At 39.6% G+C, this 17,361-nt stretch overlaps 1 protein-coding gene across 9 annotated transcripts in view; it reads left to right on the plus strand.

Annotated features, from left to right (window-relative positions):
- The window catches only part of KIDINS220 (kinase D interacting substrate 220), a 151,760-nt gene that overhangs the window by 21,316 nt on the left and 113,083 nt on the right, over positions 1-17,361 (plus strand). For all 9 annotated transcript variants that reach the window (XM_065400824.1, XM_065400828.1, XM_065400830.1 and 6 more), the window contains exons 8-15: positions 216-314; positions 3,217-3,315; positions 4,107-4,205; positions 5,531-5,708; positions 6,391-6,555; positions 7,877-8,056; positions 10,186-10,351; positions 11,622-11,773. In XM_065400824.1, coding sequence (XP_065256896.1) covers positions 216-314; positions 3,217-3,315; positions 4,107-4,205; positions 5,531-5,708; positions 6,391-6,555; positions 7,877-8,056; positions 10,186-10,351; positions 11,622-11,773 — 1,138 coding nt within the window. The remainder of the gene's footprint in view (positions 1-215; positions 315-3,216; positions 3,316-4,106; positions 4,206-5,530; positions 5,709-6,390; positions 6,556-7,876; positions 8,057-10,185; positions 10,352-11,621; positions 11,774-17,361) is intronic.

Consider the following 17,361-nt stretch of genomic DNA (forward strand, 5'->3'; position numbering starts at 1 on the left):
ATACTTAACCAGTGTAAACTACTAATTGGTAATCTGAACTTCGTTATATAAAGATTTAGTAAAAATTGACATGATTTATGTGTTCATAGGCTATAATTTGTTATCTAATGTGATTTTCAGGCAAAATGTTATGTTTTCTTTTTGGTAAATCATTTTAATCAAATGAGGGAGATTAACCTATTGTTCCTGTTTTCTATCATTTAATTTATTTTCAGAGTGGAGACACTGTATTGATAGGGGCTGTTAGAGGAGGTCATGTTGAAATTGTGAGGGCCCTGCTACATAAATATGCTGACATAGACATTAGAGGTCAGGTAAGTACAATGGTGTTGATTTTTTTATGTCCCTTAGGTGGAATGTGAAGTTGAGAATTGTACAGTTTCCTGAAAAATACGGCTTGAAAAATTTGTCCATAGTCTACCAGCCAGAGGACAAAGTTTACTAACTAGTATGAAGAAAAAAATATCTCTTCTGACACTGCTCTTGCAGTTTGAAGGAATAAATCTTCTATGCTGTATTTAATAAAAATATATTGTCAACCAACTTTTTACTTTTAATTACCTATCAGAAAAAATATTTATTGAATATATTTGATGCATTTTACTAGTATTCCCATAATATATTTGCTGAATAAATTATATTAAATATATTGGTGAAATTCACTGAGAAATATTTGTTGTCAGTACTATTTGACCAGGGCTACTCACAACATCTTTCTTGTTTTTGTTAGAACTTCTTTCCCTTCCTGGCTTAACTCCACTATTTTTTTTCTTTTTCTTTTAATACTCTGCATTATCATCAATTACTTTAGTTTTTTCTTCCACACTCTGCTTCTACTCACTTTTTCTAACTTCTTCCATGTTTTCTGTCTCTTCTTTCTTCTCCCCCTGAAGCCTCTCTCCCAATACTGTATTTCTCTTTTCAAACTTATCACATCCAATCATTCCTTCTACTCCTTTAACCTTTTCCTCACCACCTGTATGTTGGTGTGTGATAAAGCACCCATGCCATACTTGCTAGAACACTAAACTTACTAGCCAGAAACAAAATAGTTATGGTGCCCCAGTCTATGCAATGACCAAGAGAGAAGCCAAGCTGTCTCCCGCAGCAGCTATGAAAGGGGGAGGGTTTTTTTAGGCCTCCTTCCAGCATGCTGTCACTGAACCCTGCTTGTGAGTTCCATCTTTGTCATATCAGCTTTTGTCTACTACATGTCTGATAAATTTGGAGCTCTTCAGTGTCCTCAGGCTGCTGGAATAGAAAAGGAAAACTTTCTTGTAGTTGCTTGGCTGCTACATTGAAGAGGGAAGGCTGGGTCACCACTGCTTGACCTCCTTCCCCAAGTCTCTGTTTTTTAGGTCTTCCTCACTGAATAGCTTCTGGTGCAGGTCAGAGCTTTTCCAAGCAACAGTGGGACAAAGCTGCCAGTGAAAACAGACTAAAGCCAGATCATTTTTCATTGTATTGTGGCTTGCTAAAATTGTAACAAACAGCAGAGATACTTCAGTAGTTTGTTGGCAGACTTAGACAACACTACACCGATTCATACATGGTTAGTTTTTGAAGGGTTATCCGGTTATCTTCTCAGGCAAAAGAGCTAGAAAATTAATCTTTTGATTCTGCAAAAGTTGATGACCATTGCCTACAAAAGCTTCCTGCTTGCCCTTGGTGAGTAAACAAGTGGATTTCCCCCCCCCAAGCTCTGCTTGGAGAAATTGTATGGCTTGTAGACCAAGTTTTAAATCTAAATATTAAAAACTACTGTATTTTTTGGCTAAATATTTAAACCCCAGGCCATGCAAATAGACCAGACTTCTCAGTGGGTCTGCCAGCACACTGAAAAAAAATGACTGAGTACTTATAAGCTAACTCTCTAGTGGTGAGACCTTCTATTCTTCCTTGACCATAAATCTGGGACCACTTGGTCCTGCCTAAGCACAACATAGTCAGGCACTAAACTGATCACCAGAGCCAGTATCTTACACTAGTGTTTCCAGTACTGTAGACTGTGAAGCATTTTCTTCTGGTCCTTCGTGCTGGCTATAACTTCTACTTTCTTCTGTACATGCAAAGAAAGAGTTTGGAGCCCTGTAAAACAAAGAGTAGCTTCTGCTACTAGAGGCTCTTGTGAGAGGGAGAAGAAAAAGGACCTGCTCCTCAGGCATGGAGCTAGTTTTGTGATTGGATCTATGAACCATCAACAGGAGAGGAATTCCAGGAGAAACAGGACCAGTTGGCTGGACACCATACCAATCCAAAAATATCTACAACTAGAAATATTCCACATGTATACAATGGCAAATGACATAACGGAACTCTGTATTGCAAGCCTTCGTGTCTCTTCCCTGGCTCCCAATTCATGAACTAGTTGCAAGCCCAACAGATAGTTCCACACCAGTACCCTTCCTTGAACTTGAGAGTGGGTAGGGAAAAAAACATACACAGGGTGGGACAAGAAGTCAAACCCATGTCCTGGACCTGCTTGTACAGTCACCAAGGTGTCTGGCCACCAAATTAGGATGGCCTGAAGGCTTTGTTGCATTGGCAAACATTGTTCCCATCATTGCCCTATGCACTACATCTTGGGTGGTCCTCACTCATAGAGATGAATCATCCAATCAGATTGCCTTGTATGCTCGTCTCTCTGAAGGCTTCCTTTCTTCCCCCATTAATGTTACATACATTATTTTTCATAGTTATCTAAAAACTCAGTACAAAGACCTCTAATCTTGCAAGTAAAGAAGATTTGGGCCGTTTCTATACTTGTATTGTAAAACCTGTCTGAGAAAACCTAGCAATCTGCAAGAAATGGTGTTGATTTTTCCATAGGTAATACATTTCCCTCTGAGTCATTACTGAAGCAATGCCCTAGCATGGTGTTAGGAGTTGCTGTGTTGTTGGAAGTGTCATCTTTTGGATGGTACTTAAAGCAGGTCCTGACTATTTTGAGTAATTAAAGATCCTCCTGGCACCTTATACAGGTGTTATCCCCTATTTTCTAGCCAAATTCTGATGTAAGGAATTATGTTCTGCTTACCCAAAATCCACTTGAAGTTTTAGTTGGATGTGATCGTGTCCTCTGCCTTTCTTGAACTGTGATATAATTTTGCTGTGTGACTTTAAATAGTGATTATCCCATAAGGTCTACAAAATGGATGCTGCTGGATGAAAAGTGCTGTGTAAATCCAAAATGTTGTTTGTTTGTTTGTTTTGTAGGATAGCAAAACTGCTTTATATTGGGCTGTTGAAAAAGGAAATGCTACAATGGTGAGAGATATCTTGCAATGCAATCCTGATACTGAAATGTGTACAAAGGTAAGTGACTGGGATTGTAACCACAGATATGGTGTGTTTATTATTCTAAGACTCTTCTCTTTTGTTTTCCTCCTGCATGGATTTGAAACCATAACACCAAATTCCAATTTTGTTGGCAATGCGGACAGTTCACTCTTACAATACTGGTTAATTTCAGCTTTATATTTCTGTGCTATATAATTAGTGCTCTGTACCCTCTGTAGCCATGCCTTTTGCTGATAGGAACCAATCACTGCTCGGTAAGAGCCATTCAGTAGGGAAACTGAGAGACTCTTGTTGGTGATGCTGGTGTTGCTGAGGTAAAGTGAGTGGCAGTGTATGTGGTGAGGGAGAAGGAGAGACTGTGCTAATAAACTTGAGCTCTGACAGTCAGTGATTGCATGTACAGGAATTGAAAAGAGAGAATACTATACATAGCAATGATTTAACTTTTTCCCCAAATGCATTGGTAGCCATATTATGGGAATTCCCCCTCCCCCCCCCCCCCCCCGCCCCTTTTAGATTGTTTATGAAAGCAACTGGCTTTGGACTGTGTTATGAAGTGTCTGTAGAAAGGCATTTACATTGCTAATGATGAATGCCTTTGATCAGTTTACTGTGTTCTTGAAGAGTAAGTGCATTTTTAAGGGAAAAGTTGGGAAGCACTATTTTTTGTGTAGTGATGCTTCTAGAATTATAAAAGTGTCCTCTCTTAAAAGTAAATTTTTGGTTGGTCAACTAATTATGGTTGGTCAAAAGGAATGATGTTGTATGGAGGTTTTTATACGTTTTCTTCTAATTTTTACTTTTAGGATGGAGAAACACCTCTTATAAAAGCAACCAAGATGAGAAATATTGATATAGTAGAGCTTCTGCTGGATAAAGGAGCTAAGGTTTCTGCTATTGATAAGGTAAATAATATTTGGTAACTTATTTATAGAATGTCTAGTCATGTTAATTTTGTACACAAATTTGGTAGTGAATCATGAGTGTTTTTTGCAGCCAGATAGAGCACTGTCTTTTGGGAAAACCAGACGCCTGGCAACCATAGTCGTAAATGGAATTCACAAGACAAATGCAATTCATAAGCTGATGTACACATTTTCTCAAGCTGTCACATTATGTGTAAATTGAGTTGATTATGCTTGATAAGAACACTAGAAAATAAAACATATATAGGTTCCATCCATTAACATTCATACTTTTAAAGTGTTAATTTGTATTGTGTTCAGTGATATACAATACCAGAAGTAGTTAAATTTTATATTCATGCATAAAAAGGAATTTCACAAATGCAATAAAACAGTCGAAAACAAGCAAGTGCTAATTGATTAATTCTGCCAGGAGTGCAAGTCTGGGCAAGCAATTTCAAAATAAGCCCAAAGAATCATAACGCAACTTAATTAACCTGAGGACCAACAGTGATGAGATGGACAAACTCATGTGGCCAAATCTGTCTCCTTTCTCTCTGTTTAGATCAGTGTTATTGTTTGGCACTCATATTTGGGTTTGATTGATACTCTAAAAATAATTAAATAAGTGAGTCAAAGGACTAACATGATGTACTCTACTGCCCATAATAACCCCATAACCAGTTCTGTGTATTTCTTCTTGCTATTTTCTTCTTCCTTCCACTCCTGTCTTCATCTTACTCTATATGTTGTCCATTTACATTGCAAGCTTTTTGGAGAGACAGGCTTGTTTTATTTTACATCTGTAAAGCACTGAACACATTTTTGGGAGGTAAATAATAATGAATAACAAAATTAATGTGGTATTGATTTGTTGTTATGGGAAACTTTAAGACCTTGAAAATGCTTTCCTAGTTAAAGCTGTCAGTGTGACACAGTTTTATACAGCAGAAAATAGCATAACTGTTTTTTAAGTGTCTGAAGTTACTAGAAGATTGATGTTAATAGCAACTTTTGGTTTCACGGGCCTTAAAATATGGAGAAAGACTACTTAAGATAGCTGAATTTTTTATAATGTATTTTTACTATTATTATCCTTCTCCCTTGCCTACATGTTGTTAACTTTTTGGTGAATTTCTTCAATGTTACGTTAGGGAGCGTGTACCAGGGAGAGGTTTATGTCATTAAGATTTCTTTAAAATATATTTTGTTTCGGTGAACTACACCACACTAATATTTTGAAATATATATTACATTCAGAATCTCACTTTTCAAAATTAACACCTATTGCTATTACTAGAGTTTTTCACTTGATTTAATTACAGAAAGGAGATACTCCACTTCATATTGCCATTCGTGGAAGAAGTCGTAAACTTGCAGAACTGCTTTTAAGAAATCCAAAAGATGGCAGACTGCTTTATAGACCCAACAAAGCAGGAGAGACACCTTATAACATTGACTGTAACCACCAGAAAAGTATTTTAACTCAGATATTTGGTGCCAGTAAGTGTGAGCATTATTTGTCTTTTCCTTAAGTATTGATATCTGCTTTTGAAGGGAATAGAGCTCCTACTAGGATTTAAAGGATTAAATAACTAGGTGCATTAGAAGAATCTTCTAAGGCCATGTTTCTGTTTATCCCATTGTATGATGAAAATTGAGTGTAGTTTAGACATGTGCAATTTTAATATGGGGAAAGGTGGTGATCTGAAAAGAAAATTAGAGCTTGACAGGAATATAGTAGGAAAATCCATTATTCCAGAGTCCTATTAGATTTAGAATTAAGCTTTTGTCATTTGTTTCTGAACAGAAAACTAATGTGAGATGTGTCGACAATGACTCCCTTGCATTCGGTTTTGTCTATATTTAGTTCTTGTTTTTGAGAGGAATTCATTTGCTTTAACTTGCTGCAACTGTGGGATATTGTTTGAGTCCTTGCATATTAAATCTTAATAGTTTTGACAACTATACAGTTCCTATGAGCTGCATCCTATATTCTAACTATACTGTTTATAAACTTATGGTTGAAATCCAGTTGAGCAGGAATATATATACAGAAACAATGATTTTTGTTGTTGTTTTTCCATTGAATTATTTATTATACAAGTAAATTTGTCTAGATTTCAAGTAATTGTGTGAAATATAGAATATGAAAAAAACATAATGTATTATATTTACATTACAGGGCATTTGTCTCCTACTGAAACTGATGGAGACATGCTGGGTTATGATCTCTATAGCAGTGCCTTGGCTGATATTCTCAGTGAGCCAACCATGCAGCCACCTATCTGTGTAGGGCTGTATGCCCAATGGGGAAGTGGGAAATCTTTTTTGCTCAAAAAACTGGAAGGTAAAATTTGATTTTTAGCTTTTTTGTATGTTTAGATACATAGTCTATAAAATATCACATAGGCGTTTCTACACTGAGGTAGACCATCTAGTCCAATATCCTGTCTCTGGTTTGATAATATATAACTCTTCTCCGAAACTCTCCCCCTCCATATTGCACCCATTAATCAGGGAAAATATAAAACATGAGGATTGATAACCTTTAATTTTGCTAGTGCTGCCATAAATTTGTACATTTTATACAATATCTAACCAGTTTTTAAATCTTGCTAACCTATTAGTCTGCAAGGCTTCCTGCAGCAGTGAATCCCACCACATGGTAATTCTGTTGCTTTGAAAGTATTTCATTTTCTTAGTTTGGAATTTTACTTTCAATTTTAAGTTAGTTTATCTTTGTATTATAGGAAAGGGTGAATACTGATGGCTGTTTCTTTGTGATATTATTTGCTTTTTTTATGTGTATCACCCATCTTCTAGTTATCTTTCAAAACTAAATTCTGGTATTTTTTAATTCTCTTATGTAAGTGTTCTCTGATTCTAGTCATTTGCCTTGCCATTTTCAGGACCTTTTTATTTCAGAGGTTAACTTCTTGAGAGCACATAATCAGGCTGACTGCAATATTTGAAGAGAAAATCACCATTAATTCATTTAATACCATTTAAAAATTTTCCATGTATTCTCTATCCTCTTTGTAATGCATGTAAACTCTTATTTACTGCTGCTCAATGAGATTTCCAGGTTGACCCTGTAAATATTTGAGATGTTCCATCTAATTCATAAAAGTTAAAGTATCATCTTACTTCTAAGATGTATTAAAATGATCTCTTCAATTTAATTTATCATCCTAATGCCCTGTCACTCAAACATACTCATTTCTGCTTAAAAATTTTTATGGTTTGAATAACTTAAATAATTATTACTTGAGCGAATATATCCATTCACTCCACCTTATCCTTCCCATCATAAATAAAAGTAATGTACGTTATTGGCGCTAATATCTACCCTAAGTTAACTTTTCTATTTGGAGAACTTTCATTTGTTCTCAATGTTTTTTAGCTGTTCCTCAGTCATTTTTTTAATTGATGCCACAATTTTTTTACCTCTCACGCCATGGATACTAAATATGTGTTGCAGGAATTCTTGTTTGTATGAACTTAAACTGAAACCCAGAAATAAATACATAACATAATGACTTTCATACTATGATGGTTATTATCAGGGTTCTAACACAATTTCCTTGATTGGTTTGCAGGAATTTATTTTTTGTGTCATAAAAATATACAACTAAGGTTGACTTTTCTGTATGCTTTTTCTATTCTAGATGAAATGAAAACTTTTGCAGGACAGCAGATTGAACCTCTGTTCCAGTTCTCTTGGCTTATTGTATTCCTTACGCTCTTGCTGTGTGGAGGGCTGGGTTTATTGCTTGCTTTCACAGTGGACACAATGCTCGGAATAGCTGTGGCACTGAGCTTATTAGCAGTTCTATACATATGCTTTAGTAAGTCTGTTTTCACTTCATATACAACATACTGGTTCTATCTATTTTTAGAGTTCAGTATTTATTCATAAGCAAATGCTGTACTTCTGAAAAAAGTCAAGTAATTCTGCAAAAAACACAAAGAAAACAGAGTGTTTATTTTCATTGTTTTTAATAATAAACATTGGAGAATAAACTTAGTAAGAACAGCAAAATAATGCATTTGACTTCATTAATATGGGTTAGACAATAGCTGTTAAGTAAAAATTCATTGACTCAACTCCCATATCTTAATTTTATGTCACTTCAGTTCTGGAACTGAATATTTTTAACAGAAGCTCTTAATATTCAGGCAATAGCAAGGTTTTAAAAGAGTAGGGCTCAGTTTTTAAAAATGAACATGTAATACTTCAAATGATTGAGAGGGTGTGATTAAAATTGCAGAAATATTTAAAAACAGTTGGAAAAAATATATTAAGATGGAATTAAAATATATATATCAAATTAACAATAAAATATCATATAAAATGTAATTGTTACCAAAACCGGCATTGCAAATCCAGGAAATTCAGAGATAAATTAAACTGAAAAGATGCCCATATGTGTTAAAGTGCAGAAACACCCATTTTAAGTCCCCATAATACCCGTAACTCTGTTTTATCTTGATGCCATGATGGGGGTAGGGAGGATTAAAAATAATAATTTTTTAAAAATTTGCTTTAAATTAATTTGATACCAGACATTAATATGGCTTAACCATAATTGTATGATTATTGCTTGCTATCACTATAGGACTGAGTTAATGTTGCATCTGTGGAACAGCACAAAGCAGCTAGAGTATACTGGTGAATCTGACTCTTAATTTGCTAGCATGAAGCCACAGAACTTCTAAGAGCAGTAATAGTTGGGTCCAGTCCAGTGATATTTGGCAGCTAAGTAATCTATGAATGAGAAGTCGTGACATACATTCACTTTCACTCTACTAACTCATATCAATTAATTGAATTGCAGCATGCACATTAACTGGTGATTGGTTGAGTTACCGCAGATGTCATAATTGCCCCAAATAAGTTACCTGAGCTTCTGGTCTGGACCTGTTTTAGTCTATAACCATAACAGATACAACTGTTAGGCTAGGTCTGCACTACGGGGGGGGGGGGGGGGGGGGGTCGACCTAAGATACGCAACTTCAGCTACGTGAATAGCGTAGCTGAAGTAGCGTATTTTAGGTTGACTTACCTGGCTGTGAGGACGGCGTCGAGTCGACCGCTGCCGCGCCGCCGTCGACTCCGCTTCCGCCTCTTGCCGCGGTGGATTTCCGGAGTCGACGGCAGAGCCATCGGGGATCGATTTTATCGCGTCTTCAGTAGACGCGATAAGTCAATCCCCAATAGATAGATTGCTACCCGCCGATCCGGCGGGCAGTGAAGACGTGCCCTTAGTAGCATAGCTTTATTGCAATCTGATTTCTTCAAACATAGACAATGCACAAGATTTCAATGATTTTTAACTAGTTTAAAGAGTCTGTTTTAGTAACTCCATTATTAAGTCAAAGAATGGTTTGAGTGCTAAATTTCTTGAGGGACCCATTTTTGGTTTGTTTTAACTTAAATTAGAGTATTTACTTAACTATGGAGTCATGACTAACGTTTCCATAATAAAATATGAGAAGCAGTTTCTCATTAGCTTTCTTTCCAAGCTCTGAGTTTGATACTCTGTGTATGTACAGATCCCTTTGCATATCTGACAGTGTTCTCAGAGCCACCTTTTTCTTGCTTTAAAATCCCATCTCAGTCATGAGAGTTATATTGCAGCTGCTATTCTTGTGATAAAAAAGACTGGATAGGGCCAACTTTAGAACCCAGAAATGCTGGTTTTCATTTGGTGAAGGGACCACTGTTGGGTGTAACAAGGCCATTACACTTCTGTGGCTTGAGCTAACTGCTTCCACAACACTTAGTTCAGGCCACTAATGTGTAATTGGCTGTGAATAGAGGCTAATTCTTTCTTTTTCATGACAATTCCAAGTACTACAACAAAGCCACTTGGCTTCATTAGTTCTGCAAGTTTTGATAAGTATTAAGGTCTTATCTGTTCAGACTTCCATGACTTTTTTTATATTGAGATGTTAAGAAAGTATTTTATTACAGCTGTGATTTACTTTGGTGGCCGAAGAGAAGGAGAAAGCTGGAACTGGGCCTGGGTATTAAGTACAAGGTTGGCAAGACATATGGGGTACTTGGAGCTGCTTCTAAAACTGATGTTTGTGAACCCACCAGAATTACCAGAGCAAACCACTAAAGCGTTACCTGTCAGGTTAGAGTTATTTCATATGTACTTTTGTCTTTCTCTTTCCTACATAATTCAGTTTCACATTGTTATCAATCTATAAACAGTACAGGGAAATAGGAATCCAGCAGGATTAAGTATGTGTAGTTTATTCTCCTTCAAATAACTCTTTATGTTCTAGTAAGAAAAAAAGAGTAATTATTGATCAGGATAGTTTATCAAGATAGTTTGCAGACAATAATATTGGTTACCAAGATAACCATGCAAGATTTATTCATATTAAAATCACTTGAAATATGCAACAAGTGCATTAAGCTTATTCTTATGATATTTTAAGGATTGTATATATATTTTTAATGATCATCACATTCAAAAGAATAGTATGCATTTGTATTTCTAGAATGATACCAAATATTAACCCTAACTTTTGTGATTGCTGGTAGACTCCCTTATGCTTTACCGAGAAGCTAATAAAATTACTTTATGCTACATCTCAATTTGTACACGCCAATTTAACTAATAGCAATAAAATTTAGATTAAAATTGTAATGTTATAGTTTGAAGTTATGATTTAGTTTTATTCTTCCTTTTCCTCATGTAGGTTAGTAAATCTCAACATAAAATAGCTGCCCTATCACAAGTGCATGTATAGATTAAGTCTAGTAAAGTTTCAAGTAGTCACAGCATGACCATGTAATTCTTAAAATTATGTATATACTTTTCAATATATTTACATCAGAAAGGCTGATATGGATCCTTTGTTGTTCATTAGTTATGCATTTTTCTATCTTTGGTTACTACTGCAGTCTAATCATGTACCTATATCAATTGGAAACTCATTTACTCCCATGCCTTTTAATTGACCATGAAACTGCTAAAGTACTGGTATTGTATTGTCTTGTTTTTGTATTTTTCATCCTGGATATATATGAGAGAATCCTGCACAATGTTATTGTTGGATTAGTCTTTGGTTTTTGTGGATTGTGATCATTAAAATTTTGTCTTTTATATTTGCACTCTGAGACACTGTGAGACGTGTATTTCAGTAAATCAAATGCTAAAATAAGACAGGGATGGAGGCAAAGGAAAGGTTGAAAATGGGGGAGAAGGCGGCAGGGGAAAGAGACTAAATTGTTATAAGAGCAGTGGTATACCTTAAAGAAACTCTTATTTAAAGGTTCATTCTGCCACATTTGAAAGGGTACCCTTCAGTTGTAGGGGAATAGAAAGGTTTTATTTCCACTAGCCAAAAAGGACTTCTACATACAAGATACATGTTCTTTTTGTCTCGTTTCAGATTTCTATTTACTGATTACAATAGACTGTCCAGTGTAGGTGGTGAAACGTCAATGGCTGAGATGATTGCTACCCTTTCTGATGCATGTGAAAGGGAGTTTGGTTTCTTAGCAACAAGACTTTTTCGAGTGTTCAAGACAGAAGATACACAAGGTATTTATTACTCAAATGACTTTTCTGATTTTTCCATTTCACTGCAGTTGTAAAGTGTTCTGTTTTTTCACATCAGTACATTGTTTATGTCTAAACTGTAAGTTTTTGATATGTAGAAGATAGACTACTGCTTTAATTGTACCCTTTCCATTCACCTTGGAAAAATAAGCTGTGAAACCATAGTTTTTTATGTAGAAAGATTATAGAAAAACAATTAGCTGAAAGCAAAAGGTATTCTTGAGCATAGTTGAGAATTTTTCATAAAAATATATATATGTATGTAGAACAGTGATTCCCAAACTTGTTCTGCTGCTTCTGCAGGGAAAGCCCCTGGTGGGCTGGGCCGGTTTGTGTACCTGCCGCGTCCGCAGGTTAGGCCGATCGCGACTCCCAGTGGCCGCGGTTCGCTGCTCCAGGCCAATGGGAACTGCTGGAGCAGTGAACCGCGGCCACTGGGAGCCGCGATCAGCCGAACCTGCGGACGCGGCAGGTACACAAACTGGCCCGGCCTTCCAGGGGCTTTCCCTGCAGAAGCAGCGGAACAAGTTTAGGAACCACTGATGTAGAAGCTCATTAGAAATTGCAATTATTTTCTTTTCCAGTTCAATCACCTCCTTTTTGACACGTGCAGCGCAAAAAGCATTGGAGAGATAGGTTAACGGCAACCTGTGTTGCTCAGCAAATAGGCTTCTGCATTCTATATTAGTTGTAGATTTTTCAGGATGTGTGACTTTATTGTGGGAATAATGACTTGACAAAACTGAACTTAGAAGACCCAAAAGTACATATCATAGGACTGAAAGGGACCTCAAGAGATCATCTAGTCCAGTCCCCCGCACTCATTGCAGGACTAAGTATTATCTAGACCAGGGGTCGGCAACCTTTCAGAAGTGGTGTGCCGAGTCTTCATTTATTCACTCTAATTTAAGGTTTCGCGTGCCAGTAATACATTTTAACGTTTTTAGAAGGTCTCTTTCTTTAAGTCTGTAATATATAACTAAGCTATTGTTGTATGTAAAGTAAATAAGGTTTTTAAAATGTTTAAGAAGCTTCATTTAAAATTAAATTAAAATGCAGAGCCCCCCGGACCGGTGGCCAGGACCCAGGCAGTGTGAGTGCCACTGAAAATCAGCTTGCGTGCAGCCTTCGGCACGTGTGCCATAGGTTGCCTACCCCTGATCTAGACCATCCCTGACAGGTGTTTGTCTAACCTGCTCTTAAAAATCTCCAATGATGGAGATTCCACAACCTTCCTAGGCAATTTATTCCAATGCTTAGCCAGCCTGACAGTTAAGTTTTTCCTAATGTCCAACCTTAACCTCCCTTGCTGCAATTTAAGCCCATTGCTTCTTGTCCGATCCTCAGAGATTAAGAAGAACAATTTTTCTCCCTCTTCCTTCTAACAGTCTTTTACGTACTGGATAACTATTATCATGTCCTCTCTCAGGATATGTCTACACTATGAAATTAGGTCAATTTTATAGAAGTCGCTTTTTAGAAATCGATTTTATACAGTCAATTGTGTATGTCCCCACTAAGCGCATTAAGTCGGCTGAGTACATCCTCACTACCGTGGCTAGCATTGACTCACGGAGCGGTGCACTGTGGGAAGCTGGCTATCCCACAGTTCCCGCAGTCTCCGCTGCCCATTGGAATTCTGGGTTAAGCTCCCAATGCCTGATAGGGCAAAAACGTTGTCATGGGTGGTTTTGGGTACATGTCGTCAGTCTCCTCTCCCTCCCTCCCTCCCTCTGTGAAAGCAACTGCAGACAATCATTTCATGACTTTTTTCCTGGGTTACCCGTGCAGACGCCATAGCACGTCGGGTATGGAGCCCACTCAGCTCACCGCTGCTGTTGCGAGCATTGTAAACACCTCGCGCATTATACTATAGTATGTGCAGAATCTGGCTGAGAGATGGCAGCACGAGGACGATTGTGAGGAGGACATGAACACAGATGTTCCTGAAAGAACGGGCTGTGGCAATTGGGACATTATGGCGGGATTGGGGCTGGTTGATACAGTGGAACGCCAATTCTCGGCCCCGCAAACAAGCACAGACTAGTGGGACCGCATAGTGTTGCAGGGATGGGATGATTCCAAGTGGTGAAACTTTCGGATGCGTAAGGCCACTTTCCAGGAACTCTGTGAGTTGCTTTCCCCCGCCCTGAAGCGCAGGAATACCAAGATGAGAGCTGCCCTGACTGTTGAGAAGCGAGTGGTGATAGCACTGTGGAAGCTTACAATGCCTGACTGCTACCGGTCAGTCAGGAATCAATTTGGAGTGGGCAAATCTACCGTGGGGACTGCTGTGATTCAAGTAGCCAATGCAATCACTAATGTTCTGCTATCAAGGGTAGTGAGTCTGGGAAATGTGCAGGTCATAGTGAATAGCTTTGCTGCAACGGGTTTCCCTAATTGGTGGGGTGATAGACGGAACGCATATCCCTATCTTGGCACTGGACCACCTTGCCAACCAGTACATAAACCACAAGGGGTACTTCTCAATGGTGCTGCAAGCACTGGTGGATCACAAGGGACGTTTCACCAACATCAACGTGGGATGGCCGGGAAAGCTGCATGATGCTTGCATCTTTAGGAATTCTGGGCTGTTTGAGCAGCTGCAAGAAGGGACTTACTTCCCAGATCAGAAAATTACTGTTGGGGATGTTGAAATGCCAATAGTTATCCTTGGAGACCCAGCCTACTCCTTGCTCCCATAGCTCATGAAGCCATACACAGGCAGCCTGGACAGTAGTAAGGAGCAATTCAACTATAGGCTGAGCAAGTGCAAAATGGTGGCAGAATGTGCCTTTGGACGTTTGAAAGCTTGCTGGCGCTGTTTGCTGACTAGGTTAGACCTCAGCTCAACCAATATTCCCATTGTTATTACTGCTTGCTGTGTGCGCCATAATATCTGTGAGAGTAAGGGGGAGACGTTTATGGCGGGGGGGAGGTTGAGGCAAATCGCCTGGCTGACAATTTTGAACAGCCAGACACCAGGGTGATTAGAAGAGCACAGGTAGGCGCGCTGTGCATCAGAGAGGCTTTGAAAACCAGTTTCATGACTGGCCAGGCTATGGTGTGACAGTTGTGTGTATTTCTCCTTGATGCAAACCAGCCCCTTTGTTGATTTTAACTCCCTGTAAGCCAACCACCTTCCCCCCTTCGTTCACAGCTGGCAAAGGAAATAAAGTCATTATTGTTTTGAAACCATGCATTCTTTCTTTATTAATAAAAAAAAAAAAAAAAAAAGGGAGATAACTGATAAGGTATCCCGGGTGGGGTGATGGAAGAAGGGAAGGACAAGTACACATTGCTTATTGTAGCCACACTACAAATCAAAACTGTTTGAATGACAGCCTTCTGTTGCTTGGGCCATCCTCTAGAGTGCAGTGGCTGGGTTCCCGGAACCTCCTTCCCCCCCGTTCCCCGCGTTCTTGGGCGTCTGGGTGAGGAGGATATGGAACTCGGGGAGGAGGGCAGACGGTTGTACAGTGGATGCAGCGGCGGTCTGTGCTCTTGTTGGCTTTCCTGCAGCTCCCCCATTAGCCTCAGCATTGCATCTTGCCTCTTCTCATTGTGCTCACTTAATGCTTTCCTGGACTCTGCCACTGAATATCTCCATGCATTCAGCTGTGCCCTATCAGTGCAGGAGGCCTGCATGAGCTTGGAAAACATGTCATCGTGAGTGTGGTTTTTTTCGCCTTCTAATCAGCGATATCCTCAGGGACGGAGAAGATGGGGGAGCATAGAAACATTTATCGTATGGGGGGATAAAAAGGGAGAGTAAAATTTAAGATGATACATTTCTGAGAACAAAAGGGAGATTCTTTCACAGTGAATCAAGCAGTTCACAGCAGACGGCACATGTGCTTTGGGTACAAGGTCGCATTTTGCCTTTTATATTGAGTGCCTGCCGGTATGGTGACACATCACACACGGCTGGGCAACAGAATTTGGTTTCCAGGCAGCCATGGTAAGCCAAAGGGTACGCGGGTTTGGCTTCTAATGCCTTGATAACATGTGGGAATGTTTTCAAACTGCAGTGCCCTCCTTTCCCATAGCAAGCAATGCCGGTTGGGTTTGCCATTTAAAAGGAGGGGCTGCGGTTTTTGGGTGGATGTGCAGCACACCCCTTCCCCCACCCCTCCACGTGGCTATTCTCAGGGATGATCCCTTTTAGCCAAGCGCAAACACCCCAGCACGAACGGGGTCCTTTTTACTGTTCCCTTACAAAAATTCCCCTATTTCAACCAGGTCACCATGAATGATATCACTCTCCTGAGGCTAACACAGAAAGATATGGATCGAATGTTGCTTGAATGCGACGAAAACCCAGGACCATTCTCTGCCATGCTTTGTGCTGCAATGATTCCAGACTACTTGCTACTGGCTTGGCGTGGTAAAGTGTCCTACCGTGGAGGACGAAATAAGGCAGCCCTCCCCAGAAACCTTCTGCAAAGGCTTTCAGAGTACCTCCAGGAGAGCTTCATGGAGATGTCTCTGGAGGATTCCCGCTCCATCCCCAGACACGTTAACAGACTTTTCCAGTAGCTCTACTTGCCGCCAATGCATCCCAAGTCTTCAGGGCAAATCAAACATTAAACACTATTGCTTTTAGACCCTGTACTGTAGTTACAAATGTGCACTCACCAGAGGTGCCTTCTCCGCCTTCAGGGTCGGGGATCCCGCCATGGGAGGGTATTGGCTCCAGGGTGATGAAAAGGTCCTGGCTGCTGGGGAGAATGGATTCACCACTTGCCTGCTGTGCATTCTCCTCCTCCTCCTCCTTCTCCTCTTCCTCATCCACAAAATCCTCCTCTGTGTTGCGTGAGACTCCCCCCTGCAGGTGTCCATGGACAGTGGTGGGGTAGTGGTAGGGTCCCCCCCTAGAATGCCATACAGCTGATCATTAAACCAGCATGTATGGGGCTCTGACCCAGAGCGACCGTTTGCCTCCTTTGTCTTTCGGTAGGCTTGCCTGAGCTCCTTGACTTTCACACGGCACTGCTGTCTGTCCCTGTGGTAGCCTCTGTCCATCATGCCCTGTGTGATTTTGGCATATATGTTAGCATTTCTTCTTTTTGATCGGAGTTCTGCCTGCACAGATTCTTCTCCCCATACAGCAATCAGATGCAGTGTCTCCCATTCGCTCCATTCTGGAGCTCATTTGCAATTCTGCTGAGCTCGCCACGCTGACCAAACAGGAAATGAAATTAAAAATTTCCCAGGACTTTTCCTGTGTACCTGGCTAGTGCATTGGAGTTGAAAGTGCTGTCCAGAGCGGTCACATTGGAGCACTCTGGGATAGCTCCCGGAGACCAATAACATCGATTTGTGTCCGCACTACCCCAAATTCGACCCAGCAAGGTCGATTTTAGCGCTACTCCCCTCACTGGGGAGGAGTACAGAAGTCGATTTTAAGAGCCCTTTAGGTCAACGGAACAGGGTTGCTTGTGTAGACGCGTTCATTATAAAATCGACCTAACGCGGCTAAATTCGACCTAACCCTTTAGTGTAGACCAGGGCTCAGTCTTCTCTTTTCCAGACTAAACAAAGCCAATTTTTTCAATCTTCCCTCATAG

This window comes from Emys orbicularis, chromosome 3 (assembly GCF_028017835.1).
Source record: "Emys orbicularis isolate rEmyOrb1 chromosome 3, rEmyOrb1.hap1, whole genome shotgun sequence".
Taxonomy (NCBI): domain Eukaryota; kingdom Metazoa; phylum Chordata; order Testudines; family Emydidae; genus Emys; species Emys orbicularis.